The 24,234-nt window shown below is 45.9% G+C and overlaps 1 protein-coding gene across 18 annotated transcripts in view; it reads right to left on the reverse strand.

The window, feature by feature from the left end:
• Positions 1-24,234, reverse strand: part of CELF2 (CUGBP Elav-like family member 2) — a 482,791-nt gene that overhangs the window by 132,742 nt on the left and 325,815 nt on the right. For all 18 annotated transcript variants that reach the window (XM_048499610.1, XM_048499608.1, XM_048499609.1 and 15 more), the window contains exon 4: positions 11,088-11,136. In XM_048499610.1, coding sequence (XP_048355567.1) covers positions 11,088-11,136 — 49 coding nt within the window. The remainder of the gene's footprint in view (positions 1-11,087; positions 11,137-24,234) is intronic.

Here is a 24,234-nt window from a genome sequence, read left to right on the forward strand (position 1 = left end):
TTGCAAGTGGATCTTGCTTTTCCGCACAGTAAAGACCAGCGGCAAAGTGCATTGGAAGTGGATTGAAAGTGCATTATTCTGCTTGTGTGGACGGGGCCATATAAAGAATGCCATCTTCATAGCACACAGAATCCTTTGCCGGCCAAAATGGTTTTGTAGCTGAAAGGACGTCTCTCAGATATTGTGGCCGTTCCTGTCTTACAAGAGCAATTACTGCCTGAAGTTGTCCATTTTGACTTGTAGCTTCCTGTATAGCAGCCGCTTTATCTGGATGCATAGCTACCATACTCAGCTCATGTGTCACTCTCTCTCACCTTCTGCTTGTTCTTCCTCACTTCTAGGAGGGCCCACAGTGGCCTGTCATAATGTATCAGCAAGATACATATGCAGTCAGTGGTGGGATCCAAAAATTTTAGTAACAGGTTCCCATGGTGGTGGGATTCAAACTGTGGCGTAGCGCCAATGGGGCTGGGCGTGGCATGGCGGGAGCCTGGCTGGGCATTCCAGGGACGGGGCATTCCTGGGCGGGGCTGTGGCAAGGACGCAGCCACTGCGCCGGTCCTTGGGCGGGAAACGAATGCACACAGGCGCAGGCTGCCACGCACGCCAGTGCACCTCCTGCTAGACTACTTCAAGTTCTGCTTGCTACTGCTGAGAGGAGGGGCGTAACTAAGGCAAAAATCACGTGGCAAAATCACCAATTAGTAACCCCCTCTCGGCACACACAAATAATTAGTAACCTACCCTCGGGAACCTGTGAGAACCTGCTGGATCCCACCTCTGCATATGCTTTCCCTGAGAATACACTATATTGAGTTGATACCTCCGAAGCTACAAAAACAATGAGTTGGAGCACCACCAATTTTTTAAAAAATTACTTCCAATGGTTTGGGATCAGTCTGAACTAGAACCACACTACCAAATACATACTGATGACATTTCCTCATTGCATACAATACTGCCAGGAGTTCTTTCTCCATTTCTGCATAATTCTGTTCCAGAGACCTGGAAGCAGACATTATTGGCTGATCCTCTAGTAAGAGACAAGGTCCCAAACCATCTTTTGATGCATCTGCCTGGACTACTAGTGGCTTTCTACTATACTTTTCATCATCTACCTTAACACCTTGAGCAGTCACAATATGGCCCATATACCTCACAGAGTTCACCTTAAATTGAATCTTTTCTCTATTAAATTTAACATTCTTGGCTCCTGCTGTTTCAATCACCTGTTATAAGATCTGATCATGCTCCTCAGAGGTCTTTGCTGTTACAATCATATTATCAGCTATCATATATACTCAGAGGTGGGATCCAGCAGGTTCTCACAGGTTCCCGAGAGTAGGTTACTAATTATTTGTGTGTGCGGAGAGGGGGTTCTGGTGGTGATTTTGCCACGTGATTTTTGCCTTAGTTACAGCCTCCTCTCAGCTTGATGGCAGCAAGAACCCAAACAGTCTAGCAGGAGGTGCACGGCGTCGCGTGGCAGCCCTCGCCCTGCGTGCATTCGTTCCCTTGGGACCCGAGCAGCTGCGTCCTTGCCACAGCCTCGCCCAGGAATGCCCCGCTCCCAGAATGCCCGGCCACACCCCCGTCGTGCCCCACCCAGCCCCATTGGCGCTACGCCACAGTTTGAATCCCACCACCATGGGAACCTGTTACTAAAAATTTTGGATCCAACCACTGTATATACTCCTTTTATGTGACCAAAGGTCTCTTCATTGTTCTGGTCATTGGAAGATTCAAATCCAAATGGCAGGCAGTTAAAACAATACCTTCCCCAAGGTGTATTAAATGTACATAGCCGAGGCTTTGTCCAACTTAACCTGCCAATAGCCAGTCTTTTCATCTATAATTGTAAAAACTTTCATTCCAGCCAATTGACTCAAAACATCATCCATTGTAGGAATAGTGTAATGTTGCCTTATTCAGATCACGAGGATCCAAACATATACGCAGCGCCCCATTTTTCTTTTCTGTGATGACCAAACTATTTACCGACTCTGTAGGTTCTACAGCTTTGGTTATCACTCCTGTACTTTCCATTTGACACAAGGTCTCTTTTAACCTCTCAAGTATTGCAAAAGGTACCTTCCCATAACCTTAAACTACTGGGGGAACTGTTGGATCAACATGTATATGATAGGCATCTTCAAATTCCCCAAGACCTTCAAAAACATCAGAATATGTTGCAAATAACTGTTCACGTGACAAAATTTCAGCTGGCAGTATAGCATCAACTCGATGAACTAAATTCAAGGTCTCACAAGCTGCCCTATCTAACAATGGAAGAGTTGATACATCTGATACACAGAACAACAATTTTGCTTTCCCCTTTGAAGTACAATTTGGCTTTCCCCGTTGAAGTACTTCAAGGACAATAGTGCCGAGAGGCTTTATCTGTGTCCCACCATATGCTGCAAGAGTTGCCTCACTCTTAGGTCAAATCCCCACTACTGTCTTAGCCAAGTTTCAGAACACAAACTAACCAGGTTTGAGGGACGACCTCCCCGGTCGAATCCCCACTACCGTCTTAGCCAGGTTTCAGAACACAAATGACCTCAAACCTGGTTAGTTTGTGTTCTGAAACCTGGCTAAGACGGTAGTGGGGATTCGACCGGGGAGGTCGTCCCTCAAACCTGGTTAGTTTGTGTTCTGAAACTTGGCTAAGACGGTAGTGGGGATTCGACCTTAATTAGTACTTTCTGACCTGGGAGGCCATTCAATATTTTGAATGGCAACACATTTGCCTCAGCCCCTGTATCTAACTTCAACTTTACAGTACACTCTTCCAAAGTTATATCTGCGTACCATCCAGGTACGCATTTGGAGGCTCAACACAACCGCCATCATCAGGAGACAACACTCCTATAAACAGATTGTGTATATCCAAATCACAAACTTAGTTTCTTTGTTGATCTTTCTTATCATTTGTTAACACTGCCTGACACATTTTAGCAAAGTGGTTTTTCTTCCCACAGTTACAACAACTCTTTCCAAATGCTGGACATTTTTGAGGACCATGCACAATGCCACACCGAACACATTTTTTTTGGTCATTATTTCTACATGCAACATGTAAGTTCTTATGTCCAAGTATCTGAATTGGAATCTCTTCACATTTCTTTGCTTATCTCAGATGATCCATCTTCGAAGAGAATTATCGGTGACCCCTGTACAGCTTAGATATTCTGTCCATAAAGAATCTGTGACCCAATACTTGCTGAAAGACGTTGACTCCGAAATCACTAGCTCTGATTCCAGATTTGTAGTGGACATTTTTAAAGTCAAATCCAACTCTATTCAAGAACTAAACTTTATATACTGGGTTCATTTCAGTATTTATTTAGTGTACTATGTCACATGTTTTTACTGATGTTTTACTGATGTTTATAATGATGTATAATTGATTGTATTGCTTCTTTATTGGTACAGTAATAAAGGTTGATTATGAGTTTCCAGTGATTCCTAGAACTATATTTTGCCACTTCTGATAAGAACTTCCACTGAGGGCTTGTGGCCAGAGGTGGGATCCAGCAGGTTCTCACCAGTTCCCAAGAGTGGGTTACTAATTATTTGTGTATGCCGAGAGGGGGTTACTAATTGGGTCCGCTTTTCCATTAGAAATTCCGTTAGGTCCAAAAATCATCAAGTCCTGTTGTTTCCTATGTGGCTGGTTAGCGAAGGTAGAAAACGGGATAATTCTCCCTGTTGGGATGTTTTAAAAACATGGTAAAGGTCCTTGTTCCTTGTTTAAGGAAAGTATCCTTCTTTTGATTTCTAGAAACAAAATTAAGTATTTGAAAGTATTAAGTATTTGACAGGCAGTCAATTAGAGGAGAAGTAGTTGTTTCTGTTGGCAGTAGATGATAGGACTTGCTATAATGAGTTTAAATTATGGACAGAAAGATACCAGCTGGAAATTAGGAACTTTTTTTTTACAGTAAGAGTTTTTTTACAGTACAGAGAAATTATTAATGCCCCGCCCAGGAATGCCCGGCCACGCCCCCGGAATGCCCCACCCAGCCCCATTGGCGCTACGCCACTGTTTGAATCCCACCACCATGGGAACCTGTTACTATGGGAACCTGTTAATTTTTGGATCCCACCACTGCTTGTGGCTGTTCTGAGTAGCAGCTGGCAACCAGACCTGGGGGCAGGAGATTTCTTGTCTCTACTGAGGCCTTGACAGCTCTACTCAAGCAGTGGTAGGTGCTGTTAAACCTCTTAAGAAGGCCTGTGGGCTGCTGAGAAGAATGTGGCTCAGCAAACAGTAGTCCTTGCCCATATCAGACCAGCACTGCCAACTGCAGCCATCTTGGCCCTTCCCTTTCTTTCAACACCTCTCCTCCAAACCCACTGGAAACTTTTTTGGCACAGAGCTAGGGTCGCCAACCTCCAGGTGGTGGCTTGAAATCTCCTGGCGTGACACCTGCTCTCCAGGCAACAGAGATGAGTTCGTCTGGAGCAAATGGCTGCCTTGAAGGATGGACTCTATGGCATTAGACCCCTTGAAGGTCCTCTCCTCCCTAAACCCCACCCTCCTCAAACTCCGCCCCCAACTGTCCCAGAAGTTCCCACCCCAGAGATGCCAGCCCTATTGTGCGTCCACTTAGCCAACACTGTCCGACAAGTGGTGGATGTGAATCAGAGGTGGGATCCAGCAGGTTCTCACAGGTTCCCGAGAGTAGGTTACTAATTATTTGTGTGTGCCGAGAGGGGGTTACTAATTGGTGATTTTGCCACGTGATTTTTGCCTTAGTTACGCCCTCCTCTCAGCAGTAGCGCACAGAACTTGAAGCAGTCTAGCAGGAAGTGCACCGGTGTGTGTGGCAGCCTGCGCCTGTGTGCATTCATTTCCTGCCCAAGGACCGGCGCAGCAACTGTGTCCTTGCCACAGCCCCGCCCAGGAATGCCTGGCCATGCCCCCATCGTGCCCCGCCCAGCCCCATTGGCGCTATGCCACAGTTTGAATCCCACCACCATGGGAACCTGTTACTAAAATGTTTGGATCCCACCACTGACGTGCGTGCAGTACAAACATATGCAAAGGAATAAATAAACAGATGGAATCTGGAGCAAAGGAAAGAAGCACCTGTTCCCTGAGGTTCCTATTATAAAAATCAAAGTCGTCTGGATGAGAAAACCAGCCAAATATGGAAGGATGAAAAATAACTACACAGGTAGATGGGACCCTGCAGGTCGCACAAAGGGGTTCTCTTCCACCTCCCTCCACTGAAAATGCCCATGCACTTGGAAGTTCCTTTTACAACATTGCTTTTCTCAAAGTATTTGAAGAGCTGTCGTTTAGAGGAGGGTAGGGAGCAATTCCTGTTGGCAGCAGAGGATAAGACTCGCGATAATGGGCAGAAATTAAGGGCAGAAAGGTACGAACTAGATGTGAGGGTGGGGGAATTACATTAAGAATTGTGCTAAAAGGGGAATCAGCTACCTAAGGAGGTGGTGAGATCCCCCTCACTGCAATCTTCAATGAATGGCTGGACAAACACTGGTCTGGGACACTCTAGCTGGTCCTGAATTGAGCAAGGGGTTGGACTAGATGGCCTGTACGGACCCTTCCAGCTCTATGATTCTAAGTTGTCATAATTCCAGGAAAGCTCACTGATCTATTCACATTTTGTTTACTGCTTTACTTCTGAGCCCAGAATTCCTGTCCAGAGATGCACTTATATGGTACAGCCAGTAGGAGGAGCTGGACAACACAATAAGAGGGGAGGCTGAACTAGCTCTCTGGACAGAATGGCAGGACAATAGCCCCTTCTGCATATGCAGAATAATGCCCTTTCAATCCACTTTCACAATTGTTTGCAAGTGGATTTTGCTATTCCGCACAGTTGCAAAGTACAATGAAAATGAACTGAAAGTACATTATTCTGCATCTGTGGAAGGGACCTAAGAAACTCACTCCTAACTGAGGCCCTTTCCGTATAGCAAATGTATAGCAGGTTGCAGTCAGGATAAAGTAACCTGCTTTCCTGTTTTTGTGTTTGCATGCATCCGTGCAGGCTGCGATTGGAGTCCACAGAAACAATATTTATTTATTTATTTATTTATTTATTTATTTATTTATTTATTTATTTATTTATTTATTTATTTATTTATTTATAAACCGCCCTCCCCCGAGGGGCTCAGGGCGGTGAACAAACAATAAATAGAGCACAGTAAAATCCACAGTATCAAATATAAATAAACATTAAATAATGGCTCTATATTGTTAAAACCAACCCCATTAAAATTAAATTAAATGCAGCGTTCCAACATCAAATAAATCGATGGCGTCCAATCCCTAATCCCCTTAGAGGAAGGAGGAGGGGAAAGGGCGGCAGGGTCCACAGATGACATAAGAGGAGGGGGGGAGCCATCAGCGACTGGACTCCCCAAAAGCCCGGCGGAACAGCTCCGTCTTGCAGGCCCTGCGGAAATCGTTGAGGTCCCGCAGGGCCCGCGTAACTGGAGATAGAGCGTTCCACCAGGCAGGGGCCAGAGCTGTAAAGGCTCTGGCCCGGGTGGAGGCCCGTCGCATCATTGAAGGGCCAGGGATCACCAGTAAGTTGGCCTCTGCTGAACGCAGAGGGTTGCTGTTGCACCTTTGCTGTTGCACCTTTGCACTAAGGCACGTTTTTTTTAAATTTACCTCCCACCAACGTGCAGCTATGCAGGCATGCACAAATGAACCCCTACAGCCGTGCTGATGTCTCATGATACCACGATACGACCATCTGCACCTGTGTGGCTACGCAGATGTCAGCTGGGAAATTTTTTAAAAAAGGAAAACGCAGCCAAATGAAGGGCCTCCTGGCTGGCTGTTCGCTCGCAAGCGGCTGCAACCCGGGATTTTTCAAAAGACTCGCAGATAGTGTGAGTCTCAAAAATTCCAGTTTGGGGGAAAATAACACAGGTTTAGGGGTGTGGTCTGTGCAAAGTTTCCCCCCAAGCTGGGTTTTTTACCGTTCTTAACCCGTGTTGATTGGCCCATGTGGAACGAGCCTGGGTCCATGTTTATTTATATAAAAGGTAAAGTTTCCCCTTCAGTTGTATTCGACCATGGGGTACCACTGAAAGCAGTGATTTTATAGGCAAGTCGTTTTTGTGGGGTAGTTTGCCATTGCTTTCCCCAGCTATTCTTTACCCACTAGCTATGTGCTAGCTACTCATTTACCGACCAAGGAATGGATGGCTGAGTTGACCATGAGCCAGCTGCCAGGATATCTGACCACAGGGGGCTTGAACTCCTGACTGTGTGAGTGGCAGTGCAAGTGTAACCCCCATGCTCAGAATGGGTTGACCCAGTAAGGGGTGGAGACTCAAAGCAGCAAGAGGCTGCAGACCTCATATAGTTTGGAGGAGACAAGGCTACCAGACTTGGACCTTGATTTGTATAAGCCCTTAACACCTTGTTAAGGTAACTGCAATGTTGTTGGGAACTAGTGGGGAGGTAGTTGTTTATTTTTGCTATGTTGTAAATGTTGGAGTTTATTGTTTCAGGGCTTCTTTTTATGTTTGTAATGGGTGAGAGTTCTCCTGGAAACCTTCATCCTGTTGAATCCTGTTCACCAAGCCCTTGGAGTCTTCAGGAGCCAACCGTCTTGCAAAGAAGAATTGGACTTGGCAGTATCAATAGACTGTAAATATAAGGACTTGAAAATGCAACCTGAACAGGACCTTGAAGTGTGATGTTAAATGTTGATGTTATATGTTATATGTTAAGAAAGTAAACCATTTTGTTTGTTTTTAAAATTTGTTGTTGCAAACTCATTCCAAGTTCTGCCCCACAGAACCCACAAATAGAGGTTACACAAGCAATTAACCACTATGCCACATGGCTCTTGTTTATTTATATACTTGAGTACAATTGGCACACTTTCGTGCCCTTGACTCCATTTTATCCTTACAACCACCAAGGAAGCTTTATGGCACAGCGGAAATTGGAACTTGGCTCTTTCACATCCACCCTGACCTAGATGGCCCAAGCTAGTGGATCTCATCAGAACTTGAAAGCTAAGCAGGGTTAACCCTGGTTGGTAGTTGGATGGGAGACCACCAAGGAAGTCCGGGTTTGCTACATGGAGTCAGGAGATGGCCAACCACCTTTTCCCTTGAAAACTCAGCAAGACCAGCTGTGACTTAAAAGCATCTTACACACAGTCTAACATCCTTATTTGACATTCCAGCCACGACACTTTGCTGCCTCTTTGACGACCCAACGGGGCCAAGGAAATACACACTGTCACTTACGGAAGTATTATTTTTTTGAGAGGGTGAAGCTTTATAGAATATCTGAGTGCATTTTGTCAGATCTGAAACAACCACTTGGCAAAACTTGGTGGTTCATCGACCAGTGTCGCGACCGCCGTTCCGATTAGAAAGCAAACAATAAGCCAATTGTATTTTGGGCCTTTTGTTCCCTTTTCCCATCTGAACTCCTCATAAAGGCCAGCACAAAAGTTTCCATCTTCTTCTGAACTTCCCCAAGTCCACAGAGAAATGGGAAAATGGGATGCACTATAATTAACCAAATGGAGAAAGGGGGGAGGGATGAAAGAAAGAAAAATTATTAAAAAAAACCCGAACCCAACAGAGAGACTTAGGGGCTCGGTCATCATTTACATTTTGCAGGTAGTGAAATCTCCAAGTGCGTGGCTTCTGCCCTGATTACTAATTAATGAGGAGCGAAGATTCCTGCTGGAAGGAACCGGCTATGATTATTTCTGCCATGCGGGAAAAGCGAGGCTCTTGCAATCTAAGAAGGCAAGAGATTTCTCTGACATGCCTCTTAGCAAATTATAGGAATCAAGGGGCAAAGCCGGGCTCTATTAAGAACCAAACGCACTGAGGCGGCTGTCTCTCTCTCTCTCTCTTTTTGCAGAGGCCCTGCTTGGCGCAATTCAGACACGGGCAAGCTCTCTGCACATTTTGCATGGCACGGAAATGCCACTCAATCAATAAAGCTTTCTCGAGAGAGCAGACTCGACTTTTTATTCCCTTTTCTCCCACCACATCGAGGCAAGGAAGTCAAAGTAAAACAAAGGGAGAGGGGAAGAAGAATCATTGGTTTGCCCAGCCTGGATTGGCAAGCAGCAGGAGACTGGGGGGTGAGAGCGCAGGGACGTGGGGTGGGGATAGGGCAGCTGTCAGCATGAGAAACCCGGAAGTGATGTCATTTCTCCCAAGGAAGTGCCAAAAACTCTATGGTAAAACCACACTGCATTTGGCAATTTCTAGGGAAGGCTGATCTCGCTTCCTGGTAGGCTTGCCAGCTCTGGAGATTTTGGGGGTAACGTTTGGAGAGGGGAGGGACTTCTATGGGGTGTAATGCAATGGTGGGATCCAAAATTTTTAGTAACAGGTTCCCATGGTGGTGGGATTCAAACTGTGGCGTAGCGTCAATGGGACTGGGCGGGCCTGACAGGGGCGTGGCGTGGACGGGGCATTCCTGGGTGGGGCTGTGGCAAGGACGCAGCCACTGCGCCGGTCCTTGGGCGGGAAACGAATGCACGCAGGCGCAGGCTGCCACGTACGCCGGTGCACCTCCTGCTAGACTGCTTCAAGTTCTGCGCGCTACTGCTGAGAGGAGGGGCGTAACTAAGGCAAAAATCACGTGGCAAAATCACCAATTAGTAACCCCCTCTCAGCACACACAAATAATTAGTAACCTACTCTCAGGAACCTGTGAGAACCTGCTGGATCCCACCCCTGGTGTAATGCCATAGAGTCCACCTTCCAGTTTCTCCAGGTGAATTAATCTCTGTTGCCTGGAGATAATTTGCAATAGCTCCAGCTACCACCTGGAGGTTGGCCATTCTACTTCCAGGTTTTACAGGGAAGTGACATCACACCATAGGCCTGGCATACTTAAAAAAATATTCGGTGGTGGTGGGAAATAGTAGCTGGACATGGAGGAACTCCTGCTTCTGCTAGGGTACAACCAAGGCAAGGTGCTCTAGATGCTGCCAAACGCAAATCCTATTTGTCCTCCCTGTGTACTTTTTTCAGCATTGTAAGGGACAGAGGCAAGAAGGGGGGACTGAACAAACACAATTTGTTGGGGGTTTTGTCCATTCTACCCCCAATAATGATACAGAGAGGCCTTTTCCAGCTCATTTGTCCATTCATTTCGAAATGAATGGATGATTTTTGCATCAAGTTTAGCTAATTCATCTTAACTGTCCAAGGAGTCCGTTAAAAGCCCATAATAACAATGCCCATGAGATCTGGGAGGCCCCAGCACACACTAGAGAGCTTTATTCCCCTTTCCTTTGCCAGTAAGCCAAATCGATGTCTACAGGAGGGTTTAGTATTTCTCTAGATTTTCACAAAATCTGCATGGCATACTATAGTGTAATCAGTGCAGAGCTACAAGGGGCCAGGGTGCGTGCCGTGCACCATGCGTACGCCTGGGGGTGGAAAATCATCCCCAGGCCCCTCCCCTTCCCGCTGCGGCGACCCCTTGCAGCGCCCCCCACCCCCTTCCCACACTTGCTTTAGTTCCTTTCCTTTTCCTAGAACTTTTTCAGGCTGACAAAAAGGCCTGTTCACAGTACAGGCTAAAAACGGCCTGAGGAACTAAAGTTCCCAGGAGACCTTGGGGCTCTCAAGGTCTCCTGGGAAGTATAGTTCCGATCAGGCCATTTTTAAGCCTGAACTGTGAATAGGCCTTTTTTTCAGCCTGAAAAAGTTCTAGGAAAAGAAAAGGGACTAAGGTAAGTGTGGGAAGGGGGGGCGCCACAGGGGGCATGGGGGTGCGGAAAATATACACTGCGCACCGGGCGCAGTTTGGCCCAGCTATGCCTCTGTGTGTAATGATTAGACTGTTGGACTAGGATCTAAGAGATTAGGCATTTGAATCCCCACCCGACCACAGAATCTTCCTGGATGACTTTGGGCACATCACTTTCTCCTTCAGCCCAACCTAATACACAGGGTGGATGTTGTGAGAATCAAACAGAAGAGAACAACACCATAAGCCATTTTGTGTCCCAGTTGGGGAGAAAAGCTTGGTATAAATAAACAGAAATACTTTTCCATTGGACAGTAAGAAGCGACGGCATTCAGACAAGGAAACCTACCGTTGGACTTTTCGCTGTCTGCCGGTTTCATCTGAATGGGATGATGCATCTAGAAACAAGAGACAAGAAGAAGAAAGAGGTAAAGCGACTTGGAGGGATATGAATTGAACATGCTATATCCAAATAATGTCTAAAAAGTCATGTCAATGCAACGATCCAAAATGGGGCACCCATAAACCCCATGGATGCTCACTTCCTCCTCTGAAGTAACTAAAGAACAACAGATCCTGGGTTTCCTCCCAGCATTGGATTGGGGGGGTGGGTACTGAAAAAGATCCAGAAGACATCACCTTTGTGTTTGCCTGAATCACCCAAGGGGAAATAGCAGCCTCCATTGTAAGAGGATACTTGGCTTGGAAGCTCTCAGAATATTGTGATTAGATCCAGTCCTCATAGGCGGCCATTTTGTAATGGTGCCTACTCTATGTTCTCAACATCCCAGTAATGCTCAAAGACTCAACAAGGCTGGATGGGAATCTCAGTGAAAGTGGATTGTGTTATGAGTGGCCAGCTTTTTCAGAAATCCAGATTGTCAGCCACAAATCTAATCTGAATTTACTATTAATGCCACTTATTGTCAATGTTGTCACACGTTAGAAGTCACTGTTGAGCCAGTTCATACGACCAAACTGGCATGGTAGGAGTCATTTACATTATTCGAAGCAGAGGTGTCCAACTATGGCCCTTCAGATGTTCGGGGACTACAATTCCCACAAGCTCTGTCAATTAGCCACTCTGGCATGGGCTGATGGGAATTATAGTCCATTAACATCTGGAGGGCCATAGGTTGGATACCTCTAATTTAAAATTTGCCTTTACTCTAGGTGGATTAAATCAATCAATACAATCAGCCAAGTGACTGGACACTAGTCCGGTAGCAGCTTAGAGGCCAATAAAATTTGTAGGGTATAAACATCTGAGACTCTTTCTGTTAGAGAGTTGACTCTTGAAAGCTGATACCCTTAAAATCTCTATTAGTCTCTAAGATGCCACCCTTAAAATTCTGTCAGTCTCTAAAATGTCACCGGACTCAAATCTACCTGTTGTGCTGCAGACCAACGCAGCTATCCTCTCAAACACTCAACAGAGTGGGACGCCTACAAGACAACGCAAAACCAGGTTGGGCCACACAGCCTGGAAAACCCACAACAGTCAGTTGATTCTGGCTATGATAGCCTTCAACAATACAGCAACACAAAAAATCTGATGTGTAGAGATCTGGATAAAAGCGGAAGTAAAGCACAATACGAATGGACATGCACCGAACATAAGAACATAAGAACTAGCCTGCTGGATAAGACCAGAGTCCATCTAGTCCAGCTCTCTGCTACTCGCAGTGGCCCACCAGGTGCCTTTGGGAGCTCACGTGCAGGATGTGAAAGCAATGGCCTTCTGCTGCTCCTGCTCCTGAGCACCTGGTCTGCTAAGGCATTTGCAATCTGAGATCAAGGAGGATCAAGATTGGTAGCCATAGATCGACTTCTCCTCCATAAATCTGTCCAAGCCCTTTTTAAAGCTATCCAGGTTAGTGGCCATCACCACCTCCTGTGGCAGCATATTCCAAACACCAATCACAAGTTGCGTGAAGAAGTGTTTCCTTTTATTAGTCCTAATTCTTCCCCCCAGCATTTTCAATGAATGCCCCCTGGTTCTAGTATTGTGAGAAAGAGAGAAAAATGTCTCTCTATCAACATTTTCTACCCCATGCATAATTTTATAGACTTCAATCATATCCCCCCTCAGACGTCTCCTCTCCAAACTAAAGAGTCCCAAACGCTGCAGCCTCTCCTCATAAGGAAGGTGCTCCAGTCCCTCAATCATCCTCGTTGCCCTTCTCTGCACTTTTTCTATCTCTTCTATATCCTATATCCTATATCCACAGATGTTCCGCATTACATGCTCTTTTGCCCTGGGTCGCCCATGCTACTCCTTACAGGAAAAAGCCTTTATCTTTTTAGGAACTCCACACAGTCAACAACACCTTATTGCTCTCCCCTATGAGACCCACACACCCCCTGCATGGCTCTTTGGGCCAGAGAATCTTGGAGAACAAATGCTGCTCATACATGAGTCGGGGCATGAGAGAAAGACCTCGAAATGTCCTGCGAGCTGCAGAAATCTCTCTTCATGCACATGGGCTTCTCTGACTGACGTGTCGTTCCAATTGGCCTTCAATTTCTTTAACATAAAAGGATTCCCATTACAGGCTCCCTTAACCTTCACAATCACCGATTGATAAGTTAACTGCCTTTAACACTGGATTCAATAAAACATGCACCATTGAGAACCCAAAGTAGGTTTGCACAGACTCGCCGGTTCGCATCTGATTATTAAACCCCTGGGTGACCTCCAGAGATAGCAACCATGACAGTACATATTCTAAGTGCTCTGCCCGATAAAATATTTAAGAGCACGGGAAAGCAGGGTTGACGGGTAGGGAAAAGAAAAGATGGGTCAGATGGAGCCAGGGAAAATATGCCGCGAATAAGAAGCCGAACAGAGCGAGAGCATTAAGGGGTAAGTTCCTATTTTGCTTTAAGCAACAGGGAAATAATCCAAGCATTTCATATCCTGCCTGTGTTACTTGAGGCTATAAAATAATAACAGAGTTCTCTACTTCCCCAGGTCCTCCAAAAAGCGATTACGGATGATATAAAGCCAACTTCAGATTAGATGCCACCAACAGAAAGTGTGTCACCTAGATCTCATGTCTTATCAAAAAGGCCGTTATTGAAGTTCTACATCATAAAGCAATACACTTATATGGTTATCTCTGGAGGTAAGTGATTTTTTTCCCTTCAACAAGCTCAGTGCTGATATGCTAAAAAAGAAATATAGCTGCAAACGGGGGCTTTCCACCCTTGACGGCCACAATTGGAAGAGGGTTTCAGACATTGTGGTCTTTATTAGAATGATAATACACTAGATAAAATTGAGCAAACGCTATGTGTGTTCAAGTGCTTGCTTAAATTTACCCTATTCTGGGTCTGTTACAGCCGTGGGGAATAGAGCTATGACCATGTATAATGGCAGAAGATTCCACAGGAAGTGTTGCAAAGGGTCTGACCAAAGCAGAGATTATTTCACCTCACAAAAACACCTTACGCTTGTGAGATTCCAAATAGCAGCCCCTCCTTACCTATAAATCCCCCCCCTTTCCCCAATTCGGACAGTAAACTGAATTCTCAGTAAAAAATTTAAAAATTTATTTTACACATATTAGCAACACATACAGAAAAAAGAGAGAGAAGAAACCCAAATTTAATCTCCCCTCCTCCACTATAATAATAATAGTGGGGGGAAAAAACCACATCTCAAGACATCACCACGTACATATATGGTGGCTTCCAGCTACCTCATTATGGATCCAAACTCAAATCTAGTTTTGTGCTTACAGTTGGTTTCAGCATTTCTTCCGCTTTTAGTCCTTCTTATAAAACTATTTTCGTCCAATCCGCTATTTTCATTTAAATCTCAAATCCTGCCATTATTTTTCTATTTGTATTGCTTTAGAGAACTGCATCCTCAATGTGTGTGTCTGTGTGTATGTCTGGAGGGTGTTTGAGAACATTTTGCCTTAGGCCGTTTCCGCACGGCCACGATGGGGGTCGGGTTGGCATACATAACACCGAACGGTCCCAGTTGTGACGGGGAGGACGGCACAGCATCCGCACAGGCTGCGCCGTCCCCCAAATGCCATACCGTGTCCTCCTGCTTCCGGCACGTCGCACAGGCCAGGGGACAAGCCCCCCCTGCCCTACGTGATAGCCTGGAAGTGGCAGGGCAGGGGGGTCGTATCCCCTGGCCTCTGCGACACGCCAGAGGCAGGAGGCCACGGTACGGCGTTTGGGAAAGGGGAGGGGGAATGGCGCCTTCCAGCCACTGTTTCCCAAAAACCTTGCTGGGGAAGCGAGGTCAGGAAACAGCTGCTTCGCGCTGCTGGGGAGGTGCGAGGGCGGCACGGCTGCGCAGCAGCTGCGCCCCCCGTGCGAACAGCTCCCTGGGGACGCTGTTTTTGCCATCCCCAGGGCGCTGTTTATGGCCCGTGCGGAAAGGGCCTTAGCTTACCAACCCACCAAAAGTCCTAACTGTCTCCTGAGTTCCTCTGTGAGAAGAGAGTACGGGCCTTTGGGACGGGGATACCCAATGGGATGCCCATGGGCACCAAGGTGCCAGCCAACACTTTTTCTGGTGCCCTCCAAGTGTTTCTAGGAAGTGGTCAGGTAGGGCTTTCGCCCAGCAAGCCTTCTGGTTAACTTTTGGAGGTCTGATTGTTTCCAAGGCAAATTTGATGCCCTGGTGGTTATCTTAAAAACTCTTTATAATTTCAACTATTACACTAACCGAACACAGTTCAGACAGCCACCTTGAACATATTGTGGGGGGAAAAACCTGACAATAATAGCAAAAACCAACCACCTCTCTTTTATGGCACTGAGATTTCCAGCAAATTCGCACAGTCCTTAGAGGGAGAACAGCTATAATTATGGAGTACAGAAGCAGAAAATGACTCATCGTATTATGCTTTGGTGGTGTTTATAAAGAAAGGAGGAAGAAGCTCATATCAATATGCTTGATGGATCAGTTCATACATGGAACCTACAAATACATAGGTAAGGAAGCTATTGTCTGCCCAAATCACAATGGGGCATAGAGCTTTTCTGCAGAAGTCACTTAAAAACATTTTGAGGCAGGAAATAAAACATTTCCTCCATGGAGTTCTGTATTGTTCTTAGAAGAAGAAGAAGAAGAAGAAGAAGAAGAAGAAGAAGAAGAAGAAGAGGAGGAGGAGGAGGAGGAGTTTGGATTTATATCCCCCCTTTCTCTCCTGCAGGAGACTCAAAGGGGCTGACAATCTCCTTGCCCTTCCCCCCTCACAACAAACACCCTGTGAGGTGGGTGGGGCTGAGAGAGCTCCGAGAAGCTGTGACTAGCCCAAGGTCACCCAGCTGGTGTGCGTGGGAGTGCCCAGGCTAATCTGAATTCCCCAGAAGCCTCCACAGCTCAGGCGGCAGAGCTGGGAATCAAACCCGGTTCCTCCAGATTAGATACACAAGCTCTTAACCTCCTACACCACTGCTGCTCCTACCCCCATATGTTTTATTTCCAGTCTCAAAACATTTTAAATGAATACCCTTTTAAAATGATTCTGTGGCTGAAACGTTCTGAAAACATCTTCAGTTGCTGTATGATGTATTTATTTACTACGTTTCCCACGCTTCTCTGCTTCTTTGAACTTCCACCTTGACACCATTTTCTGAGCTCATTCCGCTCCCCCTCCCCTGTTTATTCGCAGCATTTCTCTGTTTGTTCTTTTATTGGGGGGGGATCTTTAAAGCATTGAGTATACAAGGAATATAGAATGCAGTATGAGGCAGAGAAGCACGGAAGCGTCGATTTTTATTGTGTGTTCCTGCATTGCAGGGGGTTGGACTTGATGGCCCTTCAAGTCTCTTCCAACTCTATGATTCCATAATTCTATGATTCAACAACTAAAAAAAAGGAGGGGGGAAATCATGTAATGGCAGCCAGGAATCGTTTTGAGGGAATGAGTGTGAACAAAAAGCGAGTGCGAACAAAAGGGGGGGGAATTGAAAACGTTTTACAATCGTTTTAGAAGATTTATGCAGAAAATACAATAGTATCTTCAGCCGCCACGTTTTTTAGGGGACACACAAGAGAAAAGGAGCAGCCGAGGCGTAGGAGGTTAAGAGCTCGTGTATCTAATCTGGAGGAACCGGTTTGATTTCCAGCTCTGCCACCTGAGCTGTGGAGGCTTATCTGGGGAATTCAGATTAGCCTGTGCATTACCACACATGCCAGCTGGTGATCTTGGGCTAGTCACAGCTTCTCAGAGCTCTCTCAGTCCCACCCACCTCACAGGGTGTTTGTTGTGAGGGGGGAAGGGCAAGGAGATTGTAAGCCCCTTTGAGTCTCCTGCAGGAGAGAAAGGGGGGATATAAATCCAAACTCTTCCTCTTCTTCTTCTTCTAATGTAGCTAACATCAAAAATGGTAGAAAGAGAATGTCTGGCCCTGGATCTGCTTGCTGGTATAATCACTATGAGAATGACTTTTGAAGCATTCCTAATCCTGGTCTTTGATTCTACTGAAACCAGGAACACCCAGCTAAGGTATGCTTTACCGACTGCGGTAATTGTGTGCCCTTTTATTTTCTTGCAACCATCACGCCCGGGATTAAGTGAAAGGACTGCAAGGCGACGGAAAGTGTTTGGCAAGGACTTCAAAAGAAGATCGCCCCTGGAAAGAAAAAAGCAACACTTGATCCTGGTTGCTATCAACCAAGCCTTGGAACACAGGAGAAGATGAAGCAGTGTAAGTCACCATGTGGTGGTAGCACGGTTTTGGGTGGGCTCACTTCCATTGGACTGGAGGGAGCTCATGGGCTGCAGGTTGCTGATTCTATTTCCTGGGAACCTCAGTAGGCTTCCCTGTGCGTGATTCTGGGGTGGCGGAGGACACAAACACTGTGCGTTGCTCAAACAGAAAACATGCAGAGCGAGTGGAGTATTTTAAGCACAACAAATGGCAAGAAAATTAGATTAACCTGGGGGGACTCTAGCTGGAACTATGGGGCTTGTCACGGCGATTAAGTCATCATTTGCATCCGATTACTCTAATCAGCTGTCAAACAGCATTCAGCAACGCCCTCTGTAAGGCTGGCATCTGAGATAGCCTATCTTCTGTATACAAAAGCAAACGCTGAACATAGAAATGTGTGCAGCCTGCCATTTAGTAGTGTCATTATGGGTGATATGTTCTGCTTCCACGGAGTGCAACAACCAGGACTGAAAAGTAGCTGCAGGTGTTTCTCCTACTGTTCCTACCTGTTTGAAAAACAACTCTTAGAAGAATTGAAGAAGAAGAAGGAGGAGGAGGAGGAGGGGGAGGAGGGGGAATAGTTTTCAGTGAGCACTACCTCCAAGGGGTAGCCCCCATCTGTCTTGGAAACAATGGGGGATGGGGGCACCCAATTCAGGGGTCCATAACTTTGCCCCCCAAACCAAACTTTACCAAACTCAGGAGGCATCATCAGGACAGTCCCTGAATGATACTCTGCAATTTTGGTGCCACTAGCTTTAAAAGTGCGCCCCCTGCAGGCCAAAATGTGAAAAAAACACTCTAAAATACAAGAAAATTCAAATGGACCCGAATTTTTCGGATATACCCGAATATTCAGGTATATCTGAATATGCTATTTGTATTATTTGGTCATACAGATAATTTTATGCCTGAAAAAATCCAAATCCGAATTGTACTGAATTTCTAGGGTATTTACCAACCCTAACGGAGAGTGAGCTCGGAAAATAATGCCAAGGATTCAGGGATAGCAAAGAAGCATGGAAAACGTCTTAAAGAGATTGCACAGCAAGTGAAGCCATTTTGAAAACGTTTCAGCCTAAATAATCGTTTTTTAAAGGGTGCTGACTGAAAACATTTCGAGGCTGGAAATAAAATAAAAGGGGAAAAAATAACATGGAACTCCATGGAGGATAAATTTTATTTCCTGCCTCAAAATGGTGTGAAAGGTTTGGGTGGAAAACGTGATTCATTCTTTTATTCTTTGATGTATCTACCCCACCCTTTCTCAATGAAGTTGGGCTCAGGGTGACTTACAATAGGGTTCACCAATTTGAAATGCCAAATATAAGCAATTCAAACCCGTACTGAATAAAACACAATGAAGCCCTAATATACACAATGGGAAGGCCAGTCAAGAAGAAAAGGAGGGGACAGAAAACACTGATGGAAATGGCTTCATTTTAAGCCCACCCTTTCTCAAAGGAGCTTGATGCGAGAGATGATGGCTGGCCCCAACTAGAATCATCCAGGGGTCATGCGAAAAGCTGTCTCCTACCTATCTTATGCAGACTTGGCCACAGTGATCCACGCAACAGTAACCTCCAGGCTGGACTACTGTAACTTGCTGTATGTGGGCCTATCCTTGAGACTGATCCAAAAGTTAAAACTGGTCCAGAACGTGGCCCTGCGGCTCCTCACAGGGGTAACTGAGAGAGAGAGAGAGAATATAACACCTGTTTTGCGCCAGCTGCCCTGGTTACCAGTGGAAATCTGGGTCATGTTCAAGGTTTTGGTTTTGACCTTCAAGGCATTGAGTGGTCCTGGGCCTTCATATCTTTGGAACTATATCTCCCTGTATCACCCTTGGAGGACATTGTGGTCCTCTGATAATAATCTACTGGTCTCAAGGATATTGGGTTGGCGGCAGTTGGAGCCAGGGATTTTTCAGCCCTGGCTCCAGTCTGGTGGAACTCTCTGTTGGCTGGTGGAACTCTCTGTTGGCTGACTCTCTGGTGGAACTCTCTGTTCAGGCTCCCCTGAACATTACTCAGTTTTGCAGGGCCTGCAAGACAGATGTTCCACCAGGCCTTTGGCTGAGGCCACCCATTATTCCACATTATCTATCTGAAGCCCCCTCCCCCCCAAAAATTCCAAATTCCAGCTAGTACTTTTACTGAACAACCCTCTATCCTTTTCCTCCACCTGGACAATTTTTAATGCTATTTTGTTGTTCTAATGTCCCTATGATATAACATTGTTATGAAATGCTGTCGCTATGCAATATTACTATGTTATGTTTTGATTATTGATATTTGATATCTGAAATATTGCTTATTGTTGTTGTAGCCTAATATTTGACCATTGGTGCCATGTTTATAATGCTGTATTGTTCTATCATGATTGCTGATGTTTTGATATTTTGTAATGCTGCTTATTGTTGTTTGTATTGTGTGTTTTGTACACCGCCCTGAGCCCTTCGGGGGAGGGTGGTATAGCAATTAAATTACCATACCATACCATACCATACCATACCATACCATACCATACCATACCATACCATACCATACCATAATGAAAAAGATTAAATTGGGATGTGGGGAGGTGTAGACTCTTAGGACCCCTATGTAAATAGCCATCTTGAGACATATATGCAAGATTTTTAATTAGCTTATTTATCTTCGGATAAGGCAGCTACATGTGAGAGTTCCATTTAGGGGAGGAGCCCGGGCAGAACATTTGCTTGGCCTGCAAAAGGTCCCGGTTCAACCCCCAGCATCTCCAGTTAAGGACAAGACCGTAGTTGATGTGAACAACTTCATCTCGAGACCCTGCAGAGTTGCTGCCAACGTTGACCTTAAAGGCCTAGAGGTGTGATTCATTATAAGGCAGCTTCATCCCTGCCCCACAGTTATTGACTTCGCTTTTTCAGGCGTCCAAAGGCCACCTTGTTTTTGTTTGTTTGAGCAGACGCAACACAGTTTTGTTTTAAATTTACACACCACCCACAGCTGTGCGCGGCCTAGCAAAGTGCTCTTTTTGCGCCCCGCTTTGCCACGGACACGGAATATAAACGCATGCTGCCTGTTGAGGAGCAGTGCCAGGTGTGTGAATAGGCCTAGGAGATTATTAAGTACCAGTGCCCGTAACAATAGCGAACATCATTATTTTCTAACCAGAACAGTCTGGGAACGCAATTGAACAAGGTGCTTCTTTTAGAAAGTGGGGGGGAGGGGGGGAGAGGAGGACACAATGCTGAAATGCAAACGCGTTTGGAAGCATTCCCAGCCTACCATTTGTAGCACGATGGATTTCCATTTGTTTCCTTTTTTTTAAAAAAAAGTTGAATTAAATTGGGCATTGGGTTAAAAATGATAACCACACACAGTCATACCCTGTCGCATCTTTAAAGAAAACGGCTATCGAAGTCGAATATGCGTATCTGCGGGTAACGTACTTTGCAGGTTGGGTACTTGTTGACACGTTCCGTTTGAAAAGATTTTTAAGTTGTGACGGAGCGTTGAATAGAATCGCCAAGGACACACGCGATTCAGATCAGGTTGACGCAAAGGAAAAAGCATAGCTATTTTCTCAGAGCAGGCTGAGATCTAAATCCCTCGAAGATTAAATGCCTCAAAGAGGTTCTGTGGTTGGGTCGGGGTGATCTGGTGGAGGATTTGCTGAGGTTTGGTGATCGGCATTACACGCAGCCACATCTGTTAAAACCTGGGGGTGATCTTGAAGGAGAAGAAGAAGAGTTTGGATTTATATCCCCCCTTTCTCTCCTGCAGGAGACTCAAAGCGGCTTACAATCTCCTTGCCCTTCCCCCCTCACAACAAACACCCTGTGAGGTAGGTGAGGCTGAGAGAGCTCCAAAGAGCTGTGACTAGCCCAAGGCCACCCAGCTGGCGTGTGTGGGAGTGCACAGGCTAATCTGAATTCCCCAGATAAGCCTCCACAGCTCAGGCGGCAGAGCTGGGAATCAAACCCGGTTCCTCCAGATTAGATACACGAGCTCTTAACCTCCCACGCCACTGCTTGGAGTTCTTTCTTTCTATGGAGACTCTGGTCACTAATATGGCGAGGATTGCCTTTTACCAACTCTGACAGGGTAGTCAGCTGGCCCCCTAAGATAAGATAAGATAAACTTTAATGTCATTGTGCACGCACAACGAAAACGCAAACATCCCCCGATGCACATTTCTGCAGTCCTCACACCCCATCTTCCACAATCCCCCTTCCAACCATCCCTACAGCCACAGCCACAGCTATGTCAACGCGACACCACGGAGTTCAGCATAGCCACAGCTCTAGAATAAAAGCTGTCTCTGAGCCTAGTTGCCCTTGTTTTTATGATCCTATATCGTCTGCCAGATGGAAATATTTCAAAAAAAGAGTATGCAGGGTGAGACGGGTCTTTCAGAATATTGTGAACTTTCTTTAAACAGCGGGAATTTTAGAGTTCTTCCAAGGAGGGGAGAGGGCATCCAATAATTCTCTGGGCAGTAGTAATCACCCTATGGAGCGCCTTCCTATCTGCCACTGTGCAACTGGCAAACCATGCACAGATGCGGTATGTCAGGACACTCTCTATGGCACAGCGGTAGAAGGTCACCGGCAGTTTTTCATTCAGTTGTTGTTTTCTTAAAAGTCTCAGATAATACAATCTCTGCTGGGCCTTCTTAACTACCGTGGCAGTCTGAACGCCCCAGGTCAAATCCTCTCTAATCATAACACCCAGGAACTTAAAACTAGCCACCCGCTCTGCTCAATCCCCATTTATAACCAAGGGCTGAATTTCTGACTTGTTCCTTCTGTAGTCTTCTACCAGCTCCTTTGCCTTATTGGTATTAAGGACCAAATTATTGTCCCTGCACCATGAGAGCAACAGGTCCACCTCACCCCAGAAGGCAGATTCATCCCCTCCAGAGATAAGCCCCCACCACTGTTATACCACTACTTATCTTGCCTCGACTTAGCCATTGTGACCTTTGCCATGGTCACCTGAAGGCTAGACTACTGTAACCCACTCTAGGCGGACCTGCCCTGGAGATTGACTCAGACATTAGCGCTGGTTCAGAACTTAGCTGCTAGACTCCTCACAGGTACAGGTGTTTCGCAAGGTAAAATCCAGCAGCAAAGTGCATTGAAAGTTGACTGAAAGTGCATTATTCTGCATGTGCGGAAGGGGCCTCTGTGCTGCTAGCTCTGGGTGAAAAAATTCCTGAAGATTTCAAGGATGGAACCAGGGAAAGATGGGGTTTGGGGCAGGGAGGGGTGGGCACTTGGAGTACTGTGTTCAGTTCTGGTCGCCACATCTCAAAAAGGGTATCGAAGAGATAGAAAAAGTGCAGAGAAGGGCAACGAGGATGATTGAGGGACTAGAGCGCCTTCCTTATGAGGAGAGGCTGCAGCGTTTGGGACTCTTTAGTTTGGAGAGGAGACGTCTGAGGGGGGATATGATTGAAGTCTATAAAATTATGCCTGGGGTAGAAAATGTTGACAGGGAGAAATTGTTCTCTCTTTCTCACAATACTAGAACCAGGGGGCATACATTGAAAATGCTGGGGGGAAGAATTAGGACTAATAAAAGGAAACACTTCTTCACGCAACGTGTGATTGGTGTTTGGAATATGCTGCCACAGGAGGTGGTGATGGCCACTAACTTGGATAACTTTAAAAGGGGCTTGGACAGATTTATGGAGGAGAAGTCGATTTATGGCTACCAATCTTGATCCTCTTTGATCTGAGATTGCAAATGCCTTAACAGTCCAGGTGCTCGGGAGCAACAGCCGCAGAAGGCCATTGCTTTCACATCCTGCAGGTGAGCTCCCAAAGGCACCTGGTGGGCCACTGTGAGTAGCAGAGAGCTGGACTAGATGGACTCTGGTCTGATCCAGCTCGCTTGTTCTTATGTTCTTATGTTCTTATGAGGGGCTTCAGTAGGGTATAATACCCTAGAACCAGCCCCCCAAAGCACCCATTTTATCCAGGCAAACTGATCTCCATTGTCTGGAGATCAGTTGTAATAGTTGGAGATCTCCAGGCCCCACCTGGAGATTGGGAACCCAATTGTGCCCCCTACTCCACAGCAAGTAAACGACACTTCTTCATTAAAATGCGGCACTTTGGGCTTCCGTTACAAGTGATATCACTTTTCATTTTCAAAAAGTGCCCCGAATTTGAGAAGTGAGAACCTCATTTAATGATTTGCACTGCTCTATTAAGCAAACACATTTGAGGCTTTCAATCTTCTTCTTTTCCTCCTTCCCAAACAGTTTTGGCTCTGGGGCAGGGGCAGGTCAGGTGCACCAGAGGTAGGGAGAGGAGGCGAGCCTGCGACTGAAATTCCCTACTTCACATTCATGTGTAAACACCAATGATTAACTATCACTTCTTCAAACAAATGAGCCTTTGCAAAATTCATTTAATCCTAAAATAGATATTCAGATGGATTCTACAATCTCGCTGGAAATAATGCCTCCAGGCTGGCTCGTATTATCCATGCAAAAGGCGAAGCTATTAGAACGAGGGAGCTAAACATCACGTTTTGTTTTCGATGGCAATACCGCGTTCATCTTATCCATTGCAATGACAACTTTTGTCAGCGTTCGGCTGATTGTTTGGGGCACGTCCTCCCGGGAGTGAAGTGACAATAAAGTCCCAATGGACAGCTGTCCAGCTCTGCTCTGCCCCACCTCTCCAGTTACTTCCTTCTCTGAAGAGCCAGGATGCAAGAATTCAATCTTTTCAGGATTTTGGCATTTGGGAATAGGGCACAATATTTATCTGCCCATTCCATTTGTAAGGCTCTCTGAGGTACATT

This window comes from Sphaerodactylus townsendi, linkage group LG06 (assembly GCF_021028975.2).
Source record: "Sphaerodactylus townsendi isolate TG3544 linkage group LG06, MPM_Stown_v2.3, whole genome shotgun sequence".
NCBI classification, from domain to species: domain Eukaryota; kingdom Metazoa; phylum Chordata; class Lepidosauria; order Squamata; family Sphaerodactylidae; genus Sphaerodactylus; species Sphaerodactylus townsendi.